The sequence below is a fragment of the Volvox carteri genome (genome assembly GCF_000143455.1).
Source record: "Volvox carteri f. nagariensis unplaced genomic scaffold VOLCAscaffold_35, whole genome shotgun sequence".
In the NCBI taxonomy this organism is placed as follows: Eukaryota; Viridiplantae; Chlorophyta; class Chlorophyceae; order Chlamydomonadales; family Volvocaceae; genus Volvox; species Volvox carteri.
In genome coordinates this window covers 499,205-517,119 of record NW_003307578.1, presented here as the reverse complement: position 1 = coordinate 517,119, position 17,915 = coordinate 499,205, and the positions used below count along the sequence as shown (strand labels likewise).

The window sequence follows — 17,915 nt, the reverse complement described above, 5'->3', positions numbered from 1 at the left end:
ATACATACCAGCCTTTTCCCCCTATCACACCCTCTTTCCCTTCCCCCCCCACCAACTTTCCTAAAACATCCCCCCCATTACAACTCACCTACTCACCCCCAACCCCACACACATACACACACACACGCATTCCCGGTTTAGATCACGAACATGCACACACACACACAGACGCACGCACACCACCACACTCATGCACTCGCCCAGCCCCTGTGCTTTGCGGGCGAGCTACGCCCTCGCCGCTTCCCTTAGTGTGGGCGATACCCCATATCTGCCCATATCCAGGTTTCGGAGGAGCATGCGGACGCTTCTATTTCCTGTTTCCTATTCCAATTTCAATAAAAGAAACAACTTATGTGTTATGTGATATGTATGTGATATTAAAGATGAAAACAGAGGACTTCTCTTCAAAGCTTTTCTCTATGTCTCATCTCTATCGCTATTATCGCCATCACTATCACCGTCATCCTTTGACATCATCCGCCTAGGGTTTCCCCCCTTCCGGGCGCTGCGACAGAACCCATCGCTCCTCGATCCCGGAGCTGCTGGTACTTAGATCAAAGTCGGCTGACAGGCCGCTTGCCCGGAGAAGGCCCTGGATTGCCATACAGTCGTACACGTTCAGTACGGCGGCACGCCGGTAGGCGAGGGAGGTGAGGCCTGGAAGAGCGGGAGGGCGAGAGGAGAGGGAGGAGAGGGAGAAGGAGGGCGAGTCACGGAGAGGTGCAGGGAGGTGGGCAGATGGCATCGAAAGAGCTTCGTGCCTACAGAGATACATACATACATACATATACATGCGAGGTGCGTTGGAACGTAAGTTCACGGCTGGTGGCTGGGAGGTGGCTGGGTGGAAAGATAGTAGGAGATAGGTGTGTATGTGTATGGAGGGACACCAGGCTGGTTGTACGGGGGGGGGACACCTCTGACGGGAAACGTTGATAAGCGGAGTGGGGACGCGTGTGTCGTGTGTCTGTCTGTCTGTCTGTCTGTCTGTCTGTCTATCTGTTCACTCAGCTGCCTCCCTCACCCCAAAGGTTGGCAGGACCCGTGATTTTAACCTTGAACGACTGCTCCGCGTCATTAACGTCGTACACCATAGCCTGTACGGCAATAATGGGAAAGAATGGCACGTGCATCCGTACGTCAGCAAAACCTGGTGTTGTACATGACACCGCACAGCCCCCGCTTTTTGACACCAGGTAGACCTCCAATCCAACAGTAAATACAAAACCGGCATGACAATGTCTGCCCGAGAACATTAAACCCGTCCGTGACCCCGTCTCGTTGGTCGGTTGTTGTCGTACCTTGAGTGCGTAGCCGTTGTCGACCATGATATCCAGCAGCTTCTGTACGGCAGTCGTTATTGACTCCAGGGAGGCGCCTGGTGCTAGCGGAGGCGGCGCACCGAACTGGAAGCCCTGCAGTAGCAGCAGCCGTAGCAGTAACCGTAACCATAATAACCACCACAACTACCAACAGTTCATCACTTACCCGGAAGCCGTCCTTGAGGCCTGCGTAAATACGGTCACCAGTACGAATTAAAAACGCCGTCGGCAGTTGGGAGTTGTCCGCCAGAGAGAGATCCCGTCGTACAATGCGGTACAGGTCAGGGCAGTCCTCGCAGTACTCCTAGGAGGCGGAGGGTGGCGGGAAAGGGCGTTAGGGCCTTCGGAGGTGAGGTTTGTACGGTCAGGGCCGACGCAGCAATACACGTGTCGTACAGGGGGGCTGAGGGGGCCCGGGAGGAGAGGATCAGAACCAGTAGTGCTGGTCGTACGGGGAACATGCTAGTGTTGCTAGTGTTGCTGGTGTATTTTACTACTACTCTTAACTACCGCTGCAGCTCACCTTAAAGACCTGCTGCCCTTGCGGCATCTCACGTGAAATGGTGGAGAACTGCCTGGAGGCGTATGTATGTAAGTATGTAAGTATGTGACCGGGGACCGCACCGGGAGAGGGAGGGGGAGGAAGTAGGCGGTGGAAAGGCGGGAGCAGCGGGTTATGAACCCCCCCACACACACACACACCACCAGCACACACAGAGGACATGGCCGGCCGGTGGTGGGGAACGCGAAGGCAGGGCAACCAGCTGGGCGGGAGAGGGCGGAGATGGACAGCAGCAGCAGCAGCAGCTGGCTGCATGTGAGAATTCGGTCTTCCGCGGATGCGAAACACATAACCATCAGATTGCACATACACAGACAGATACACGTACACACTCACATGCCCACATACAGACAAACTCCGTACGGAACCTTGCGGCTAACCGACCGAACGTAGTTCAGCGCAACCCCTGGGATGGAGATGTGGCCCAGGGCTCAAGGACAAAACCCACTCTTCCCAAACCCGCGCGCGCATCGGCGCATGTTGTCCCCGCCCGCGCCGCCCAACTCACCGCGCCTAAACCCTTAAAACCCCCCAACCCCCTCTCCAAACCCCCAAAACCCCCTCTCCAAACCCCCCAAACCCCCTCTCCAAACCCCCCAAACCCCCTCTCCAAACCCCCTCTCCAAACCCCCCAAACCCCCAATCTCCAAACCCCCAAACCCCCAATCGGGCCCTCACGAGTAAGAGATGAAATCGAAGTACAGCGAGTCCGTCACATCACCCTGAGGAGGGAACGGGTGGGGAGAGGGGGAAAGACGGGTGGGGAGAGGGGGGGGGTGATATGCAAGGAGGCAGGGGAAACGGGAGGAGAGTGAGAGGACATGAATGCCAAAGTCACAAAGGAAAGGCGGCGCCGGTGCCCCTCAAGCGCGCTCGTCCTTGAGGGAGAGCGTGTCGGAGAAACATAGAGATTTACATTTAGGGATAGATTTGCATGGAATGAAAAAAATCAAGGAAGGCTGAAAAGGTTCGGGAAGCGCCGGAAGGGCCGAGAAAATTGTACGGAGGATGAGGGCTTTTAGGGTATTGACCCGCGCCGTGGCGTAGCCAGTGCGGCAGCAGCAAGGAGGACGGGGAGGGGATCGGTGTTGGGGGGAAAAGACGAACCACGAACGAGTGAAGGAAAGAGTGCTGCGGCAGATGCACAGGAAGCAGAACTGACCGGTCGTGAAGAAGCAGTCCTCGGGATGATGTAGTGATGACGACAGCGGACAACTACCTACCTAGCCGCCAAGACTAATATAAGAGCGGAAGAAGAGCAGTAGAGCCCAGCCAGTTAAGGTAGGTGTAAAGGCGGCGAAAAAGTAAGCAAAAGGTAGGTGTTGGGGGCCCCCCAGGTGCAAGGTTGGAAGGAAACAGCGAGTGCGCGGTGCACCACTTACGATGCGGGGCTTTAAGGGAGAATACTGCAGGTTGTAAGCCTCCTGCTCGCTGGCCCGAAGCTTCCAGAAAGCCTTTTGGAACTCGTTCTGCGGCCGGGAATGACGAGCATGGTGTGTCATGACATGGATAGGGTCATTGTGGGAAGGTGAGGAGTGGGGCAGGCAGCGCCGAGGTATGAGGTGTGCATGGTGGGGACGATGGGTTATGGTAAAGTTTGGGGTGGCGGAAGGGAGCGGACTCGACCTCCAATTGACGAGGGCGCCTCACGAACAAAACATGGGATATGGAGAAAGAATACGAGGATGCTGGTCGTGGGACTGGGACTGCTGGAAGGAACGCTTTATGGAGGTTCGCAAGACCTTTTCAGTAGTTTGGCAACCACTTCTTAACAACCTGCTGCCCAAACGCATGACGATTTATTGGATCATAACTCCTTACCATTGGAATAAAGTCCAAATCATCTACGGTCTCGTATGCAGATCTCATGAGCAAGACCGCGAATGGCTGGTTAAGGGCTTTGCGCGGAAATAAGATTGGCTCCGGTGCGGGCGGAAAGACCCTGCTCAAATAACCTTGTAGTTCGCTAGCGTATGATACAGATGCTTGGGTGAAGGGTACTGAAATGAATGACCCTGCTAGGAGGCATCGTCTGGACAGGCTTGCATGGCCTGCAACGCAGCGTCCGCCGTGGACGTTACTGCTTATGCATTGAAGTTCAACTTTCCTTCCAATACATCTTTGTTTCATCGAAGCCGGTCGTTTACATGATAGCTGTAGTAAGCTGGGCGGCATCTTACAGCGAGAGATTTCAATTACTTTCAGGATGCGCAAAAGTCACAACGTCATACCAGGGGCCTTCGTCAAGGCACCTATAGTCACTCGTAAGAAAATAACTCAAGTCCGCCGGTCATACTTCGTGAAATGCCGTAACTCACACCACTCCGTCATTTTGCCGTACCCATGGCGATCGCACACCACGGCCATGGCAGCCGCCTTGCCCCTTTTGCCGCCACAGACCAAACAGAGTCGCGATAGCATGCATGACATCCCCAAATATTGAACCTCACACGCGACCAGGGACGACCCCTCTTCGGGATAAGGGGAGATAACGCGGACCCAAAACTCCGCGGGAATCAGACAACCTAGTTTCCTTTCAAAAAGGGGCTTCTCCTTCAGTATGGACGCGCGCAAACTCAGCGCACACTAACTGACAATATCGGGTCCAGTCCAATCCTTCGGCTCCTGGCTCCTGGACAAGCCTGCTGAACCATAAAAGAAAAAGCAGGTATCAATCCTTAGCCCCCCCCCACATAAATGCAAAGGAACACACAAGGTCCTGCAGCTGCAGCCAAAACTGATTAGCCCCACTTTTCCCAACCGACGGCGGCTGCGCTGCGGTCATGTTATGAGGCCTCACACACAATGGCTGCGCGACGCGCCTCCTGCATAGGGCCCACCACCTCCGGCAGGCCCTGAAGTCAAGGCGAGGCGCAACACGCGATCCTCCAACCCGGCCGATAAGCCATCTAGTACTTATTGGGAACTATTTTCGGGGACCAACTCCATATAGTGGTGGACATCTCACGGATATCAGACCACTTTATTCATGTCACCAACCAACGGGCAGCACGACGGCATGCATGCCCCGCACAGTCCCGTATAGTCAAGCCACAGGCGCACAGGCACACGACTCGACTCGGCATGGCTGACACGTCGCAACGAGCCGCCGCCGCGTTTCCATCTCCTCGCCTTGGAGGCGAGGAGGAAATCACATGCATACAGACACCCTATATACACACACACCATGCCAAGTGCAGTGTGCTGAAGATCGTCGCCCAAAAAACATACGCGCAAACACAAACCATACCACTAGTACCTCCAGGTGGTTTTAGGGCTGTAACGCTACGGTCCAGGGAAGAGACACACACACACACACGCGCGCGCGCACACACACGCGTGTCGTCAAAAGAAAATTTATGCTTCCGAAACCACCCACGCACCCACCCACCCTGCTTTCTCGAACAGTAATTCCCCCCCCACACAAATCTCATCTCGAAGTCGATGATGTCAAGAGGCAGTAGCCACAGGAGAGTGCATCGGAGTAGTGAAGACCCCGATACGCTTTTGACAGAGGCGTCACTTTCCGTACTAAAGAGTCGTATCGTACCTGCCGTACAGCTTTCCAGACGTAACAGACAGACCGATGCGCACGCGCGCTAATTGCGGATCCGCAATTTGAGGATGCTAAAAATCCCACGCTCCCACCACGTTCCGTTCCGTTCCGTTCCGTTCCGAAAGCAGCTTCGCAATTCCTCCCACGCATCCCAATCACCGCAATTCATCCAGCCAACATACCGTTCCATCGCTTAAAGTCGGCCTCCTGTACATGGCGCGTGGCGCTCGCAAAAGCAAGTTGAGTTGCACCTGGCGGAGTTCGATTTCTCTTTCCTTTCTCAGCTCCCGCCATTAAAACCATTCTCATCAAATTTCCTCCAATCCTCCTCCCCCTCCCCGTCTTCATCACCATCATCATGGTCGTCGTCGTCGTCGTCATCAGCATCATCAGTAGCAGCATTTACATTTTCATCGTCTTCTTCTTCATGCCGTGATATTTATCACGAAGGCTATATATGAAGGGGATGGACAGCCTGCATGACCACGTCACCATTGGGTCGGGTCGACTCGCTCCTGGTGAGCGCCTGTGCCTTGGCAACCTGCACAACACAGCATCAGCATGATGGGAAGGAAGTCAAAGTCAAAAGATAACCTGCATAACGATGAAAAAGTCCACATGAGCAAGTATACCACAAGCAGCACCAGCATATGTACAAGTCAGGGCCACGGCCAAGGCGGCTTTTTGCAGAGTGAACTCCTTCACCGAAGCAAAAGCAAACACCCACGTCCACGCCCACGCCCACCTCTACGCCTACATCCAGGCCCACGTCAGCGCTCCTGTTCTCATACCCCGGGTGTCTTCAACCGTTAACCTCTAACCGTTAACCTCGTTGGCCACCTCGTTAACGGTTAACCTCTAACCTCGAGGCTCTTCAGCCGTGTTTAACACGAGCTCGCCACCCCGACCATCCACCATGTACCCCGGGGTTACCTCATACCGGACCCTGCCGTACACATCGTATACATAGATGTACATCAGTACCGCACACATGCCACATGCCGCACACACCACCCTTGGCCACTCGCACAACACAACCGCACGGCAGTACCTGCAATTTTACAATCATTTGTTCGATCTCCTCCGGCGTCATCTCGTTCACGTCCGTCTCCATGGGCCCAGCGCCGTCCGTTCCCTCCTCCGCCACTTCCTGCGGCGGCGTGTACGGCTCCTGGGGGAGACCTGGTGCGTGGCTGAGGGAGGCCTGCTGGAACATGACGCTGCTGCGCCGCCGGGGCATCGACGTAATGCGCATCGATGTACGGCGCTGCAGGTGAGGGAGGAAGAAGACGGGGGAAGGCGGGGAAGCAGGACATTAGGTAAAAGGAGGCGGCCAGGCGGCCGGTAAGGAGGCAGGTCCTGCCCCCCTCTCGCCCTGCCCTGCCCAACCCCCACGCCCAGCCGTCTTATCCTTTCCACCTAACCCGCCTGTTGCTTCCCGACCCGACAACCGATCGCATCTGGGTCGTCTGTGTGTGTGTGTGTGTGTGAGAGTGTGTGTGTGTGTGTATGTGTGTGTGTGTTTTGCTCTCCTCCTTCCCTACCTGATAGGTCCGCACCCAGGGGTGGTGCAGAAGCTCCATGACAGTGGGCCGGTCGCCCGGGTGCTTGCGCAGACACTGGCAGATGAAGTCCTTCGCAAACTCCGAGATCTTGGCGGGGAATTCGGGTACGGAATGCATGATGCGGTCTACGCTATCCAGTTGAGTTTCGCCTGAGGGGATGAGACCGAATAAGAGCGGGCAGGAGGGGCGGGGATGGAAACGGGAGAGGATCAAAACCGGGGAGGAAAAGCGACGCGACGCAGCTCGGTGCAGAGTGTGACGTAAAACGACGAAGTGCAGCAACCCACCCACTTCCCCGCCAGGAGGTGTGGGGCGCTGGTGGACGGGGCCCAGGAGGGGGGTGAACGGGCACTTGATTGGTGCACCTCATCATATTTTTTTTGAATTTGAATTGTTACAGAGTGGGAGGCTTCTGGGCCATTTGAACCTCATCATATGCTTGCAAAGGAAAGGGAGGGAGAGAGAAGGAGGCCAGCTGTTATACCGCCTGCTGAGCAACCGCCGCTTGAGCGTAGGCCCGCCAAAGACACTGGCTGCATCTTCCCTTCCCTCTTCTTTTCTGCGAGTACCACAGCTCCCAGGAAGGGGCAACCTAGACCAGGGTTGCGTATGTATGTATGTCTGGTATGTATGTGCGTATATCTTACCCGCAAACGGCGGGAAGCCTACAATGAGCTCGTACGCAAACACGCCGACGGCCCACGCGTCCACCGAGTTGTTGTAGTGGAGGTAGGGGTTGTTCTTATTCTCCTGCGGCAGGTTCTTGGGTGGACACCGAAGCACCTCCGGCGCCATGTAGTCGAGTGTCCCTGACCGCCATTGCGACCACAACAAACGCAATCCAAGAACATCAAAATTCAGGTATTGGGCAACGCTTTGCATTTTTAATCTACAGACATGCATCTTGACGTCACTGTAACTGCGATAACACTGCAGAGACTCTACACCGCGTCGCGGTCAGCGGCACGCCGCCTGGTGCCCTCATGCCAAAACAAGGACGAACAAAGCAACAGCAAAGCACACATGGGCGGGAGAGCGGATCCCAAGCCCGGTCTGTCTCCCCCCTCCCCTCTTCGGCCGCGTACCGCCCCAACTCGACTCTACTGTACTGCCAGGCAGGTAGGGCATAACGGCTTGCGACCCCAGCCCCCCCAAAACACACACACACACACACACACACCTGCACGTGTGACCGCCCGCTCCTCGTTCAGGTCAATGGCCAGTCCAAAGTCCGCCAGTTTCAGCACCCGGTGCTCCGTGAAGAGGACGTTCTCCGGTTTGATGTCCCTGCAGCAGGGGGCGGGCGGGTAAGACGAACCACTGACGATTGAAGCAGATATCAGAGGTAGACGGATATAGTCCAGGATTGGACAGACACACAGACCGACAGGGAAGAGGGGGCAGCGTCATTGCGAGAGGGTGGTGAGCCTGAGGAAACTCGAAGTGAGCAAGTGGGGAGGCCCCATACACGGGGGATGTGGGCCCGACACCCCATGTCATGCGACGTGCATTAAGCAAAATAACCAGGACCCCTGTGTTAACACCATGCCCGCGCCATATCCGTGTGCTACCGCTCGCCGTGCATTTCTCATGCAACTTATGGAAAAGTCTACTTGAAGTCAACAACAAAATGTTAGGTCGAGTTCAGTAGAGCCTCCTGCAAGGAAAAATGTAAAAGAAAAAAACCACACTAGGTATCTAATACATGTTGCGCAATTAGGGACTAGTAGTATTAGGGTATGTGATATACGATTATACCTGTAGCGGCTTGCTTTCGCATGCGTTGTTTCTTGCTTTGACCACAACCAGATTGTTTTCCCCTAGCCTTCTTTTCCAACGCACACACACACACACACGCACACACACACACGCGCGCGCGCCCGCCCGCTCAAGCCAAGATGAGGGAGTCCACATCACCGGCCTGGTACCTGTGCATAATGCCCCGCGTGTGCAGGTAGTGCAGGGCGAGCAGGAAGGGGTGCAGCACCATCTCCACCGCCTGGCGTTCCGAAAGGCGGCCGCCGTTCTTGTGGAGCAGCCGGTACAGGTCCCCACCCTCCGCGTACTCCTGGACTAACACCACATCGGTGGCCTCCTGCAGAGAATAAAGATCAGAAAGAGCAAATGCCAGGTAACGCAATGTCCAGGTAAAGTTACAAGTTACAAGTGCGAAACTTGTAACAAGTTTCGCACACTAGTGCGGGTGTGTCCGTAAAAGCCGGGGGGGGGCCATGGACGTAATGGTCATGGTCATGGTAATGGTCATGGTCATGGTAAAGCACCCGCCAGGTAAAGCAGGCAAGTTGAGGGAGCGGATGGCCTTCTTTATGCACCGCGCCAGAGCAGAAGCCACTGAGGGGGATCGTGGTCGTGGTGGGGAGGAGGTCTTTCCAATCCAGCGGACTTCTCAACGCCGCGACAGCGCGCCCCGGCTAAAAGGTAAATTAGCACAGCAGCACCGCTGACTCCGTGTCCTGTCCTGCCTAGGTTAGTGAGATGCCGAACGACCGGTTACGGAAAGGTTGCATTGGGCTTCTTCTCTCGGTCCACTCGCTTCCTCCCTTCCGCCCGTTTGGAACCGACGCTGGACATGATGCCAGTTCCATCGTCCAATCCCTGGATGGCAATTCCCTTTCCGGGATTTAATTTTCGCTCCTTCATTGCCTCCTGATCCCCTTATCTCGGATAGGCGCGGCCGGCTTAGGACACAGCGGCCGCCCGGCCGACTTCCCACAGACTTCCCCGAGCCCATCCACATCAACCGACCCCAATCCACATCCGCAAACCCACATCATTCACCTGCACTCCCTGCACTCCCTTTCCCGCTCACCCACCCATGTCCACCACACAACACAACGCGCAGTCATCCACATTCAATCCGCCTGGCCCTGACGCGCCCCTTGCCCCCTGCCTCCTCCGCCTGACGCCCCACTATACCCCGCCGCCGCCCACCCGCGCCTCCCTCACCCCTCATTCGCATTCACCCCCTTGTCCGCAGCAAATCCATGTCAACCCTCCCAGATCAACCCAACCAACCCAAACCCACATCCACGACAAATTCCCGTCCCTTCAATACCCCACCCAAACCCAACTCACACACACACACACCCCAAACCCATCCACAACGGTCCGTTCTCCTTACCTCCCGCCCCCCGACCGACCGAGACCCACATCAGCATGGCCCCACCTGGAATGCCGCATACAAGTGGATGATATTCTGGTGCTGCAGGCTGCTGTGGACCCGGATCTCCCGGAAGACCTGGTAGTGGTTCAACTCACACAGGTTCTGCATGTGGTACACCTTGAGTGCGACCACCTCCAGAGACTTCTTGCACACCGCCTGAAAGAGGTCAAAGAGGGGTCAGGGAGGGGCGTTAGATGCGGTCAAAAATAACCCACGGCGGCACATCACATGCTGTGGAATTTGAATTCTTTTTGGATTGGATTGGAGATTTCAGCAAATGGCGTAATGCGTGAGCACCCGCCTGCCAAGTGCTATTGTCAGCTGTGGCCAGGTGTTACTGTCAGCTAGTAGCTGTGCTGGCGAAGAGGCCAACGTGTTGGAACACGCTACACGGTTATGAAAAAACCCATAACTTATATGAGAATCACACTACAGCCGATGATGGCAGCAGTTTCAGCTGTTGTGATATCTGGACGAGGCTGCCGGGGCGCGCCAGGAGTACGTTAGCTCGTTTCATACAGAGTTGCGCTCCTCTTTGCAACCCGTGCTAAAAAGGCCTCGGGGGAAAGCTTGCACGGAGATGCCCTTCAGCTGACCCTCGGTTTCGTCAACTGAATTTGTTACCGATGCAATGGTTTGCCGCGAGAAACCGCCCTCTATGGCATAACAAAACGAAGTCACCGCACGCACTTCATCGCCGCATGCGTATCCCATGTATTCCACACAGCTGGCCCATATTTCAATTTGTAGCTTGCATAGGTAAGATGCAAAGATACACACACACACACGAACACACACGCACGTGCTATAATTCGCAGGGAAACGCGTGCGGCTGCTTCCGAAATTGCATCCGACGGCTCAGCTCCTCAGCTTACCAAACGGGCTCCTTCCTGTCGCTGCTTACAACAACAACAACAACAACAACAACAAAGAAATCCGACATCGCACGGCTAAGCGCACCTGGTACACGGTGGACGCATAACCGGTGTACATCTTTCGAATAATATTGTAATCGGCAAGCGACCAGCTCTTCCGTTGCATGGTCGCCGGCAGCTGCGGCGACAGCGATACAAGCTTGCCGCCGCCGCCGCCGCCGGCCACGCGGCTGGCGGCCGCGTCCTCCCCGTTCGCCGTCGTTGCCGGCAGCAGCTGCTGCTGCTGTTGATGCACAGCTCGGCCTGGTGACGCTAGCGACATCGCGTGCGGCTGCTGCTGCTGCTGCTGCGTAGGCGAGCCCAGTTGCTGCTGCGGTGACGTTGACGGCAGTAGCGCTGCCGCCGCGGTCGTCGTCGGGTGCTGCTGATGGGAGCTTAACTGAGATTGCAATGTGTGGGAGGGCGGGTGCGGGGTTTGTGCGGGCATCGCCTGTGGCGGGTGGGGCTGCAGGTGCAGCAATTTATGAGAGCCGCTGCCAACAGCCCCGTACGAAGGCGACTGCGGCACGGACGATATGCTAGAGACGCTATCCGTGGGGTGCTTTCGTGAAGAGGTGCTAGGGGCGGCTTGCTGTGACTGGACGTCGTCCATGGCGACATCTTCCGGAACTGTTGCCATACCGGGGTCGTTGGAGTGAATTGCAGCTGGGTGCAGCTGGGAAGGTTTGTAGGCGGGTATGGTGAGGGCGGGGGCCTGGTTGGCTGGCGGCCTTGGGGAGGGGTGTTGGCCCCCAGCAGCGGCTGCGGCAGCAGCAACCCTGGCTCGCTGCTTCTCCGCAGCGGCGACGGCAGCTGCTTGGTCCCTGGCCGCTGCGCTCGTGCCGGCAAAATAGTTTCCGAAAACTAGTTTGTTCTGACTCGGCTGTAAGAGCTGCTCCATTGCTGCTTTGCCTTCTGCCGAGCGCAACGCCATGTCGAGAGCAGCCGGTGTGGACCGACGCCGCCCCGAAGACGGATTAAACATGGTTGCCAGGTTTGGAGCTTGTGAAGTCTTTGATGTAAAGCTGTTCTGGTTGCTGCTGATCTGCACTGGCGGTAGCACAGTTGCTCCAAACGGCGACTGGTTGTGGTCCGATAGCATTGGCGATTCCTTCAGCGTAACCGTGTGTCCGTGACTTGTGGAAGCGTTGCTGCGCATGCTGCTGGTTGCCATCAGCTCGGGATGTGTGCGCTCGCCATAGCTGCTGTTCTTGCTCTTAATAGAGCTGAACTTGCGTGGCGAGTTCGCACCCAGGTTGCCGGGTGACTCAGGCCCTTCACTGTAATCCGTGCCGGAGAAACTTTCCTCTGCAAGACAACAAGCGCGAAACGGCTCGGGCTAAGCGCGAACCTGGGGAGGCGGCTCCCTTTCGAAATACGAGCACAACACGAGGATATAAGGCATCGGAAGGCAAATAGTCCAGGGTCGCATTCCCAATCATCAGCCTCGCCAGCCGGTACAAGCAACGGTCCACGACATACCCTTGCGACTCGCGCTGAAAATCCGGTCCTTGAACCTGCACGGTGCAAACAACCGCGTGACGAGGCTGGCGCACACCACACCATATGAGGCACACGGAAATTAATCAGTAATGCGCCCACTTTTTGAGGCCCTTCGACAACATTTCAGCTCCGCAATCCGGAAAGCTCGGCGAAAAGGGTTTCGCTGTTCTGAAACGGCACTGCTTGCCAAAGACTGCGCAGTATCAGAGGTCCAGCGACGATGTTAAAAATCTACTGTCTAAGCAACTCATCTGGTAGCTCGTTGCCGTTGCCTGGCAGCTACGTAACGCGGTTGCTCGTGGGCTGGAGCTGCTGAATCCCGATCCAAGCTAGCTACAGAGGCATCTCAACACGTGTCACAACAAAACCACAGTATAATTCACTAGCTTGCCATTGTGATGCGCGAACCAATCGAGTAGGTAACCTGGAACACAGTACGACAATGCTGAAATTGGAAAAAGAGTAACACCTTTCAATGCATCAAATCTGATGTAATTTTCCGTGCATGTTATATTGGCAATATGCTTCGGGGGCGCCTCAATCGCGGTGCAAGTCGGGCGTCCCGGCCGTTCACAAATGACAGAGCTTGTCACAAGCTTGCAAGGGGAAAATGGGTCGGTTGGTGTCCAAGGGCTGCTGCACCTGATGCCCCGGCGATGCCGGCAAAAGCGGTAAGGCCTCATGCTTTGCGTGGCGAGCGATGCGCTAAGCTGGAGGAGCCTCCGAACCTTCGATCAAGCTGCTTACTTCCTTAACAACGGTAAAGCTTAGCCGGTCGACGTTGCAGGCAGGCGAGGCACGGACGATTGATGGTAAAATCTCCGAGCCCACTGGACGCACGGAGAAAGGATTGATTGACACCCAGCCCCCTCGAGGTGAGGAAAACGATGGCCTAAGCGATGAAGCAACTTCAACATCCCCTCTCACAAAACTAACCCCTCTCCTAGCATTCGCTTTCGCGCTTGGTTAACATCTAGGTAACGGCTTGCCTACCCTTCCCCTCGCTTCCCCTCCCGAACGGCATTACTTCACCCCCGTCATCCATACGGGAGCCGGATCGCTGACTTTGGCTCATATACCTGTATTCGTCGCGGCGTTTCCGAGCCTTTACATCTGTTCTATTCTTTTCATCTGCCACGGTCATACAATCATGACCTAAGCTAAGAAGTTACGACAGATGTTCCGGATGGGACCTAAGCACCCAGCAGAGCCTGCACGTTACAACCGCTACCTCCCTCTGCACTTCTAGATAAAATTTGTTCTGACGGAAAAAAAACATGCGCAAATTGCTAACATCACACCGGCTCGCTTTAGGACATCGGCAGTGGTTTCCTGATCTCCTTTGCGTCACGTAATACCCTCCCTCGACCCCGCCATGGCACTCCTTTAGCAGTTGTTGATGCTATAAAGACATCGGCATTTAATTTTCCTTTTTGTATGACTGGCCCTTTCATAGAACATCCTCCCGCGCGCGTCCCTGCCCCTGCCCGCTTTCCCCCATCATTAGTATCATGGAGGCATCGGCAGTTGCTTTCCTTTGCACTTTTGCACACATTCATCCGAACCTTCTCTCTCTCGCTTGCTCTCTCTCGCTTTCTCCCTTTCGCTTTCTTTCTCTCTCGATCTCTCGCTTTCCTCTCCCTCCCCAGGCACTCGAGACTTTTTTCCCGAGGACATGCGCCTCCGCAATTGGCTGTTTGGGGAGTTCGCGGCCGTGAGCGCCGCCTTTGGCTTCGAGCAGTTTGACGCCCCCGTCTTGGAGAGCGAGGAGCTGTTTGTACGGAAGGCGGGGGAGGAAATAACTGACCAGTTGTACAACTTTGAGGTATGTGAGGGCTGGAGGGGGAGTGTGTGGGGCGGGGTGATGTGAGGGGATTCTGATGGGAACGCCCATCTCCGCAGTCGCGTCGTCATCACGTTAATGACTCCACCACCATCAGCAGCAGAGTTTGAAACCGCTTTGGTTCTCAGGGCAGCTGTTGTTGTCCCTTCCTGACTAGGCTGCCCATAATCACCAAAAAGATACCAACCATGGCTCTCCCACACAGTCCCACTCACTCACCTCCCAACACGTCCCAACACGTACGTACGTGTGTATGTATGTATATATATATACACATAGGTTATATACATATACATATATACACACATATATAAACGCGTAGGTTAGGCATTACTGGTAAAGGCACATACTTATGCTCCCGGAGATCCCGGGATCGAGACCTGTCAGGGTCGAAAATCCTTCCGATGGTGGAAGGTAAAGCGCCCCTAGTCGGTGGACGGTGGTGACCTGGGATAAAGTTGACTCGCGAGCCGACCAGGAATGGAGTTGAGCCGCTGTCGATCCGGCAGATTCCGTTGGATGCCGGTGGTGGGTGCTGAACCTGTGGTGGTGTCGATCCACTGAGAAGTTGACTAGGGTGACTGGATGAGGGTGCCCCGAAATACCCGCGGGGAAGGCAGGGTTTCGCAGGGTAGCGGCCACGGGCGAAGATATGACCCCCCGGTCCCACACATACATACATACATACATACATACATACATACATACATACATACATACATACATACATACATACATACATACATACATACATACATACATACACCACATCCCTTCACCCCCAGGACAAAGGTCAGCGCCGTGTGGCTCTCCGCCCGGAGCTGACCCCCTCCCTGGCGCGACTGGTGCTGCAGCGCGGCAAGACACTGCCGCTGCCCGCCAAGTGGTTCGCCATTGGACAGTGCTGGCGTTACGAGCGGATGACCCGGGGTCGCAGGTGGCCTCTGGGGGGTGTGTGTGGAGCAGTGGAATAGGGGGACCGTCGGAAGGACGACAAGGGGCTCCGTCGTAGCTCTACTCCTTCCAACGCTTTTTCGCAGCTTTCATTCTCCCAAAGTCCTTTGGCCGTTCATGGTAGCGAAAGAAAAATGAATTTAGGAAAGTTCATTTAGAAAATGACATGGCTGGATATACATACTGACTTTTATCCTCTACACAAGGCCATAACAGGAAATGTACAATTTAAAACGTGGATTTACAAAATGATTACTTTTTTACTTTGCAGTGTTTTCTTCTACAGATGGAAATGCCCTCCACGCTCCACGCCACGCTCCGCGGCCACCGCCCTTGTTCCCCTATCGTTGTTGTTGTGGTTGTTCAGGCGCGAGCACTACCAATGGAATATGGATATCGTGGGGATACCTGGCGTGGAGGCGGAGGCGGAGCTGCTGGCGGCCGTGGTGATGTTCTTCGAGCGAGTGGGGCTCAGCTCGGAGGAGGTGGGGATCAAGGTGTCGAGCAGGAAGGTGAGGGGGAGGAGGACGGCTGGGAGAGGAGGGTGGGGGGATGGAAAATGGAGGGCGGGGGAAAGGGTCCTGGGAGTGGGGTGTGGGGGTAAAATGTGCGGCAGGGAGTATGGAGGGGCCAATCATCTACACGAGGCCATGATGCCGTACATCTCCAACTGGGCCTCATTAGCAGCAGCGATGGCACCCATACAGTCAATCTGTCTGTATGTATATGTGTGTGTGTGTGTGTTGCGGGGAGGTTGGGGGCCAAAAGGATATAAGTTTGGAGTTTTGGGTTTGGGATGTTTTGACAACGTGCTACGGTTCAACCCGCGACCTGGGTTGGGCGGGAAGAACAGCGGAGAGGTGCCAAGGGGTGGAGGGTAGTGGCTTCTCTCTACTCCTACTCCGAGCCAACCAACAAACCACGTGACAACCAACAATCTCGTCACGCGCCCGTCGCGGCCCCCTCGGCCACGTGATTTCCTCGGGCTGTTTGAATATGAACCCCCAACACCCTCAACCCAAAGCACCCACACATACACACACATACAAATATACGTACATACATATGTACATACACATGCAGGTGCTCCAGTCGGTGTTATCTCGCTACGGGGTTCCCCCCGAGTCGTTCGCTCGGGTGTGTGTGATCTTGGATAAGCTGGACAAGCTGCCCAGGTGAGGTGCATTGGGGGAGGATGTGTGTGGGTGTGTATGGGGGGTTTGGGGAGGGAGAGGGGGGAGGGAGGGAGAGGGGGGAGGGAGAGGGGGGAGGAGGAGAAGGGGAGAGCATTGTGAGAGAATGCATTTTCTCGCGCACCAAGCACACACACACACACACACTCACACCACCTGGTAACGCGGCAAACGTAAGCGACGTTTGTTATTCTCTCGCACTGCTCGTTACCAATTTTACACAACCCACACCACGCCGCTTAGGAAACGTCTGGTACAGCAGGGCTTGTATACCTGCATGCATGTTCGTGTGCCCATGTCTGCCATTATGTCCATGCCTACCTGTGCGTCACTAGGGAGAAGGTGGAGGAGGAGCTAGCTGCTCTGGGTGTGCCCGCGCCCACCATTGACGGAATGCTATCAGCGCTGTCCTCCCTCACCTCCCTGGATCAGTTGGGGGCCTTATTGGGGTACGACAGTGAGGCCTACAACGACCTTAACCGCCTGTTTCAGTTGGCGGAAGGGTACGGTTACAAGGTAAGGTGGTGGCGAATGGAACGTGGGGGTGCTGGATTCGGGAGATGATCCCAAGCAGCTTCTCTCCACTTACATAAACACAATGGACCAACCAAATGAATACATAAACACCCACATATAGCATATACATGTACATCCACATCCCTCCCATCGTGGTTCGTCTTTCCCCCCATCTACATGCTTCAGGACTGGCTTGTGTTCGACCCCTCCGTCGTACGGGGGTTGGCCTACTACACGGGCATTGTGTTCGAGGGCTTCGACCGGGCAGGCAAGCTGCGGGCCATCTGCGGTGGCGGCCGGTACGACCGCCTGCTAGGTGCCTTTGGTGGGGACAACACGCCCATGGCCGGGTTTGGTTTCGGAGACGCCGTCATCGTGGAGCTGCTGAAGGAGCTGGGCAAGCTGCCGGCGCCGGCGCACCGGGTAAAACGGGGGTCTGAGGAGGCTGAGGTGGAGTGGGATGTAAACGAGGTGGAGGTGGGGGAAAGGTGTTTTGGGAGGGCAAGGAACAACAAAAAACGGGCGAACCCATATCCGTTGTATTTTTACATCATATCATATCATATCATATCATATCATATCATATCATATCATATCATACAATTGACCTCTCTCCCTTTTTTTTCTCTTTCCCCCCTTTTCCCGCCCCCTGCGCCAGTGGTTCATCTTGTCCCCCTTTCCCGCCCCCTGCGCCCCCATCCCTACTCCCCTCGCAGGTTGACGACGTGGTGGTCCCCCTGGACGCCTCCCTCCGTCCCGCCGCGTCGGGTATCGCCACCCGTCTGCGGCGGTCGGGTCGCAGC

At 55.6% G+C, this 17,915-nt stretch overlaps 3 protein-coding genes across 3 annotated transcripts in view; 1 reads left to right on the top strand and 2 right to left on the bottom strand.

The window, feature by feature from the left end:
- Positions 1-481: 481 nt before the first annotated feature.
- On the bottom strand, positions 482-4,305 carry VOLCADRAFT_94019 (uncharacterized protein; the record flags this gene model as incomplete). The annotated part of the gene is made up of 9 exons (XM_002953210.1): positions 482-657; positions 1,025-1,097; positions 1,302-1,415; positions 1,489-1,626; positions 1,846-1,897; positions 2,563-2,606; positions 3,267-3,353; positions 3,706-3,935; positions 4,203-4,305. The coding sequence occupies 9 exons, from the start codon at positions 4,303-4,305 to the stop codon at positions 482-484; spliced, it is 1,017 nt and encodes a 338-aa protein (XP_002953256.1).
- A 2,541-nt stretch (positions 4,306-6,846) lies between these two features.
- On the bottom strand, positions 6,847-11,230 carry VOLCADRAFT_63528 (uncharacterized protein; the record flags this gene model as incomplete). The annotated part of the gene is made up of 6 exons (XM_002953209.1): positions 6,847-7,154; positions 7,653-7,814; positions 8,186-8,292; positions 8,934-9,100; positions 10,193-10,333; positions 11,138-11,230. 6 exons carry the CDS (start codon positions 11,228-11,230, stop codon positions 6,847-6,849), a joined length of 978 nt encoding a protein of 325 aa, XP_002953255.1.
- Positions 11,231-14,242: 3,012 nt separating this feature from the next.
- Positions 14,243-17,915, top strand: part of VOLCADRAFT_63503 (uncharacterized protein) — a gene marked incomplete at both ends in the record, with an annotated part of 4,533 nt that continues 860 nt past the window's right edge. Inside the window, 7 exons of the mRNA XM_002953290.1 lie at positions 14,243-14,431; positions 15,235-15,386; positions 15,771-15,915; positions 16,487-16,578; positions 16,932-17,112; positions 17,299-17,535; positions 17,829-17,907. Of these exons, the coding sequence (XP_002953336.1) occupies positions 14,243-14,431; positions 15,235-15,386; positions 15,771-15,915; positions 16,487-16,578; positions 16,932-17,112; positions 17,299-17,535; positions 17,829-17,907 (1,075 nt within the window). The remainder of the gene's footprint in view (positions 14,432-15,234; positions 15,387-15,770; positions 15,916-16,486; positions 16,579-16,931; positions 17,113-17,298; positions 17,536-17,828; positions 17,908-17,915) is intronic.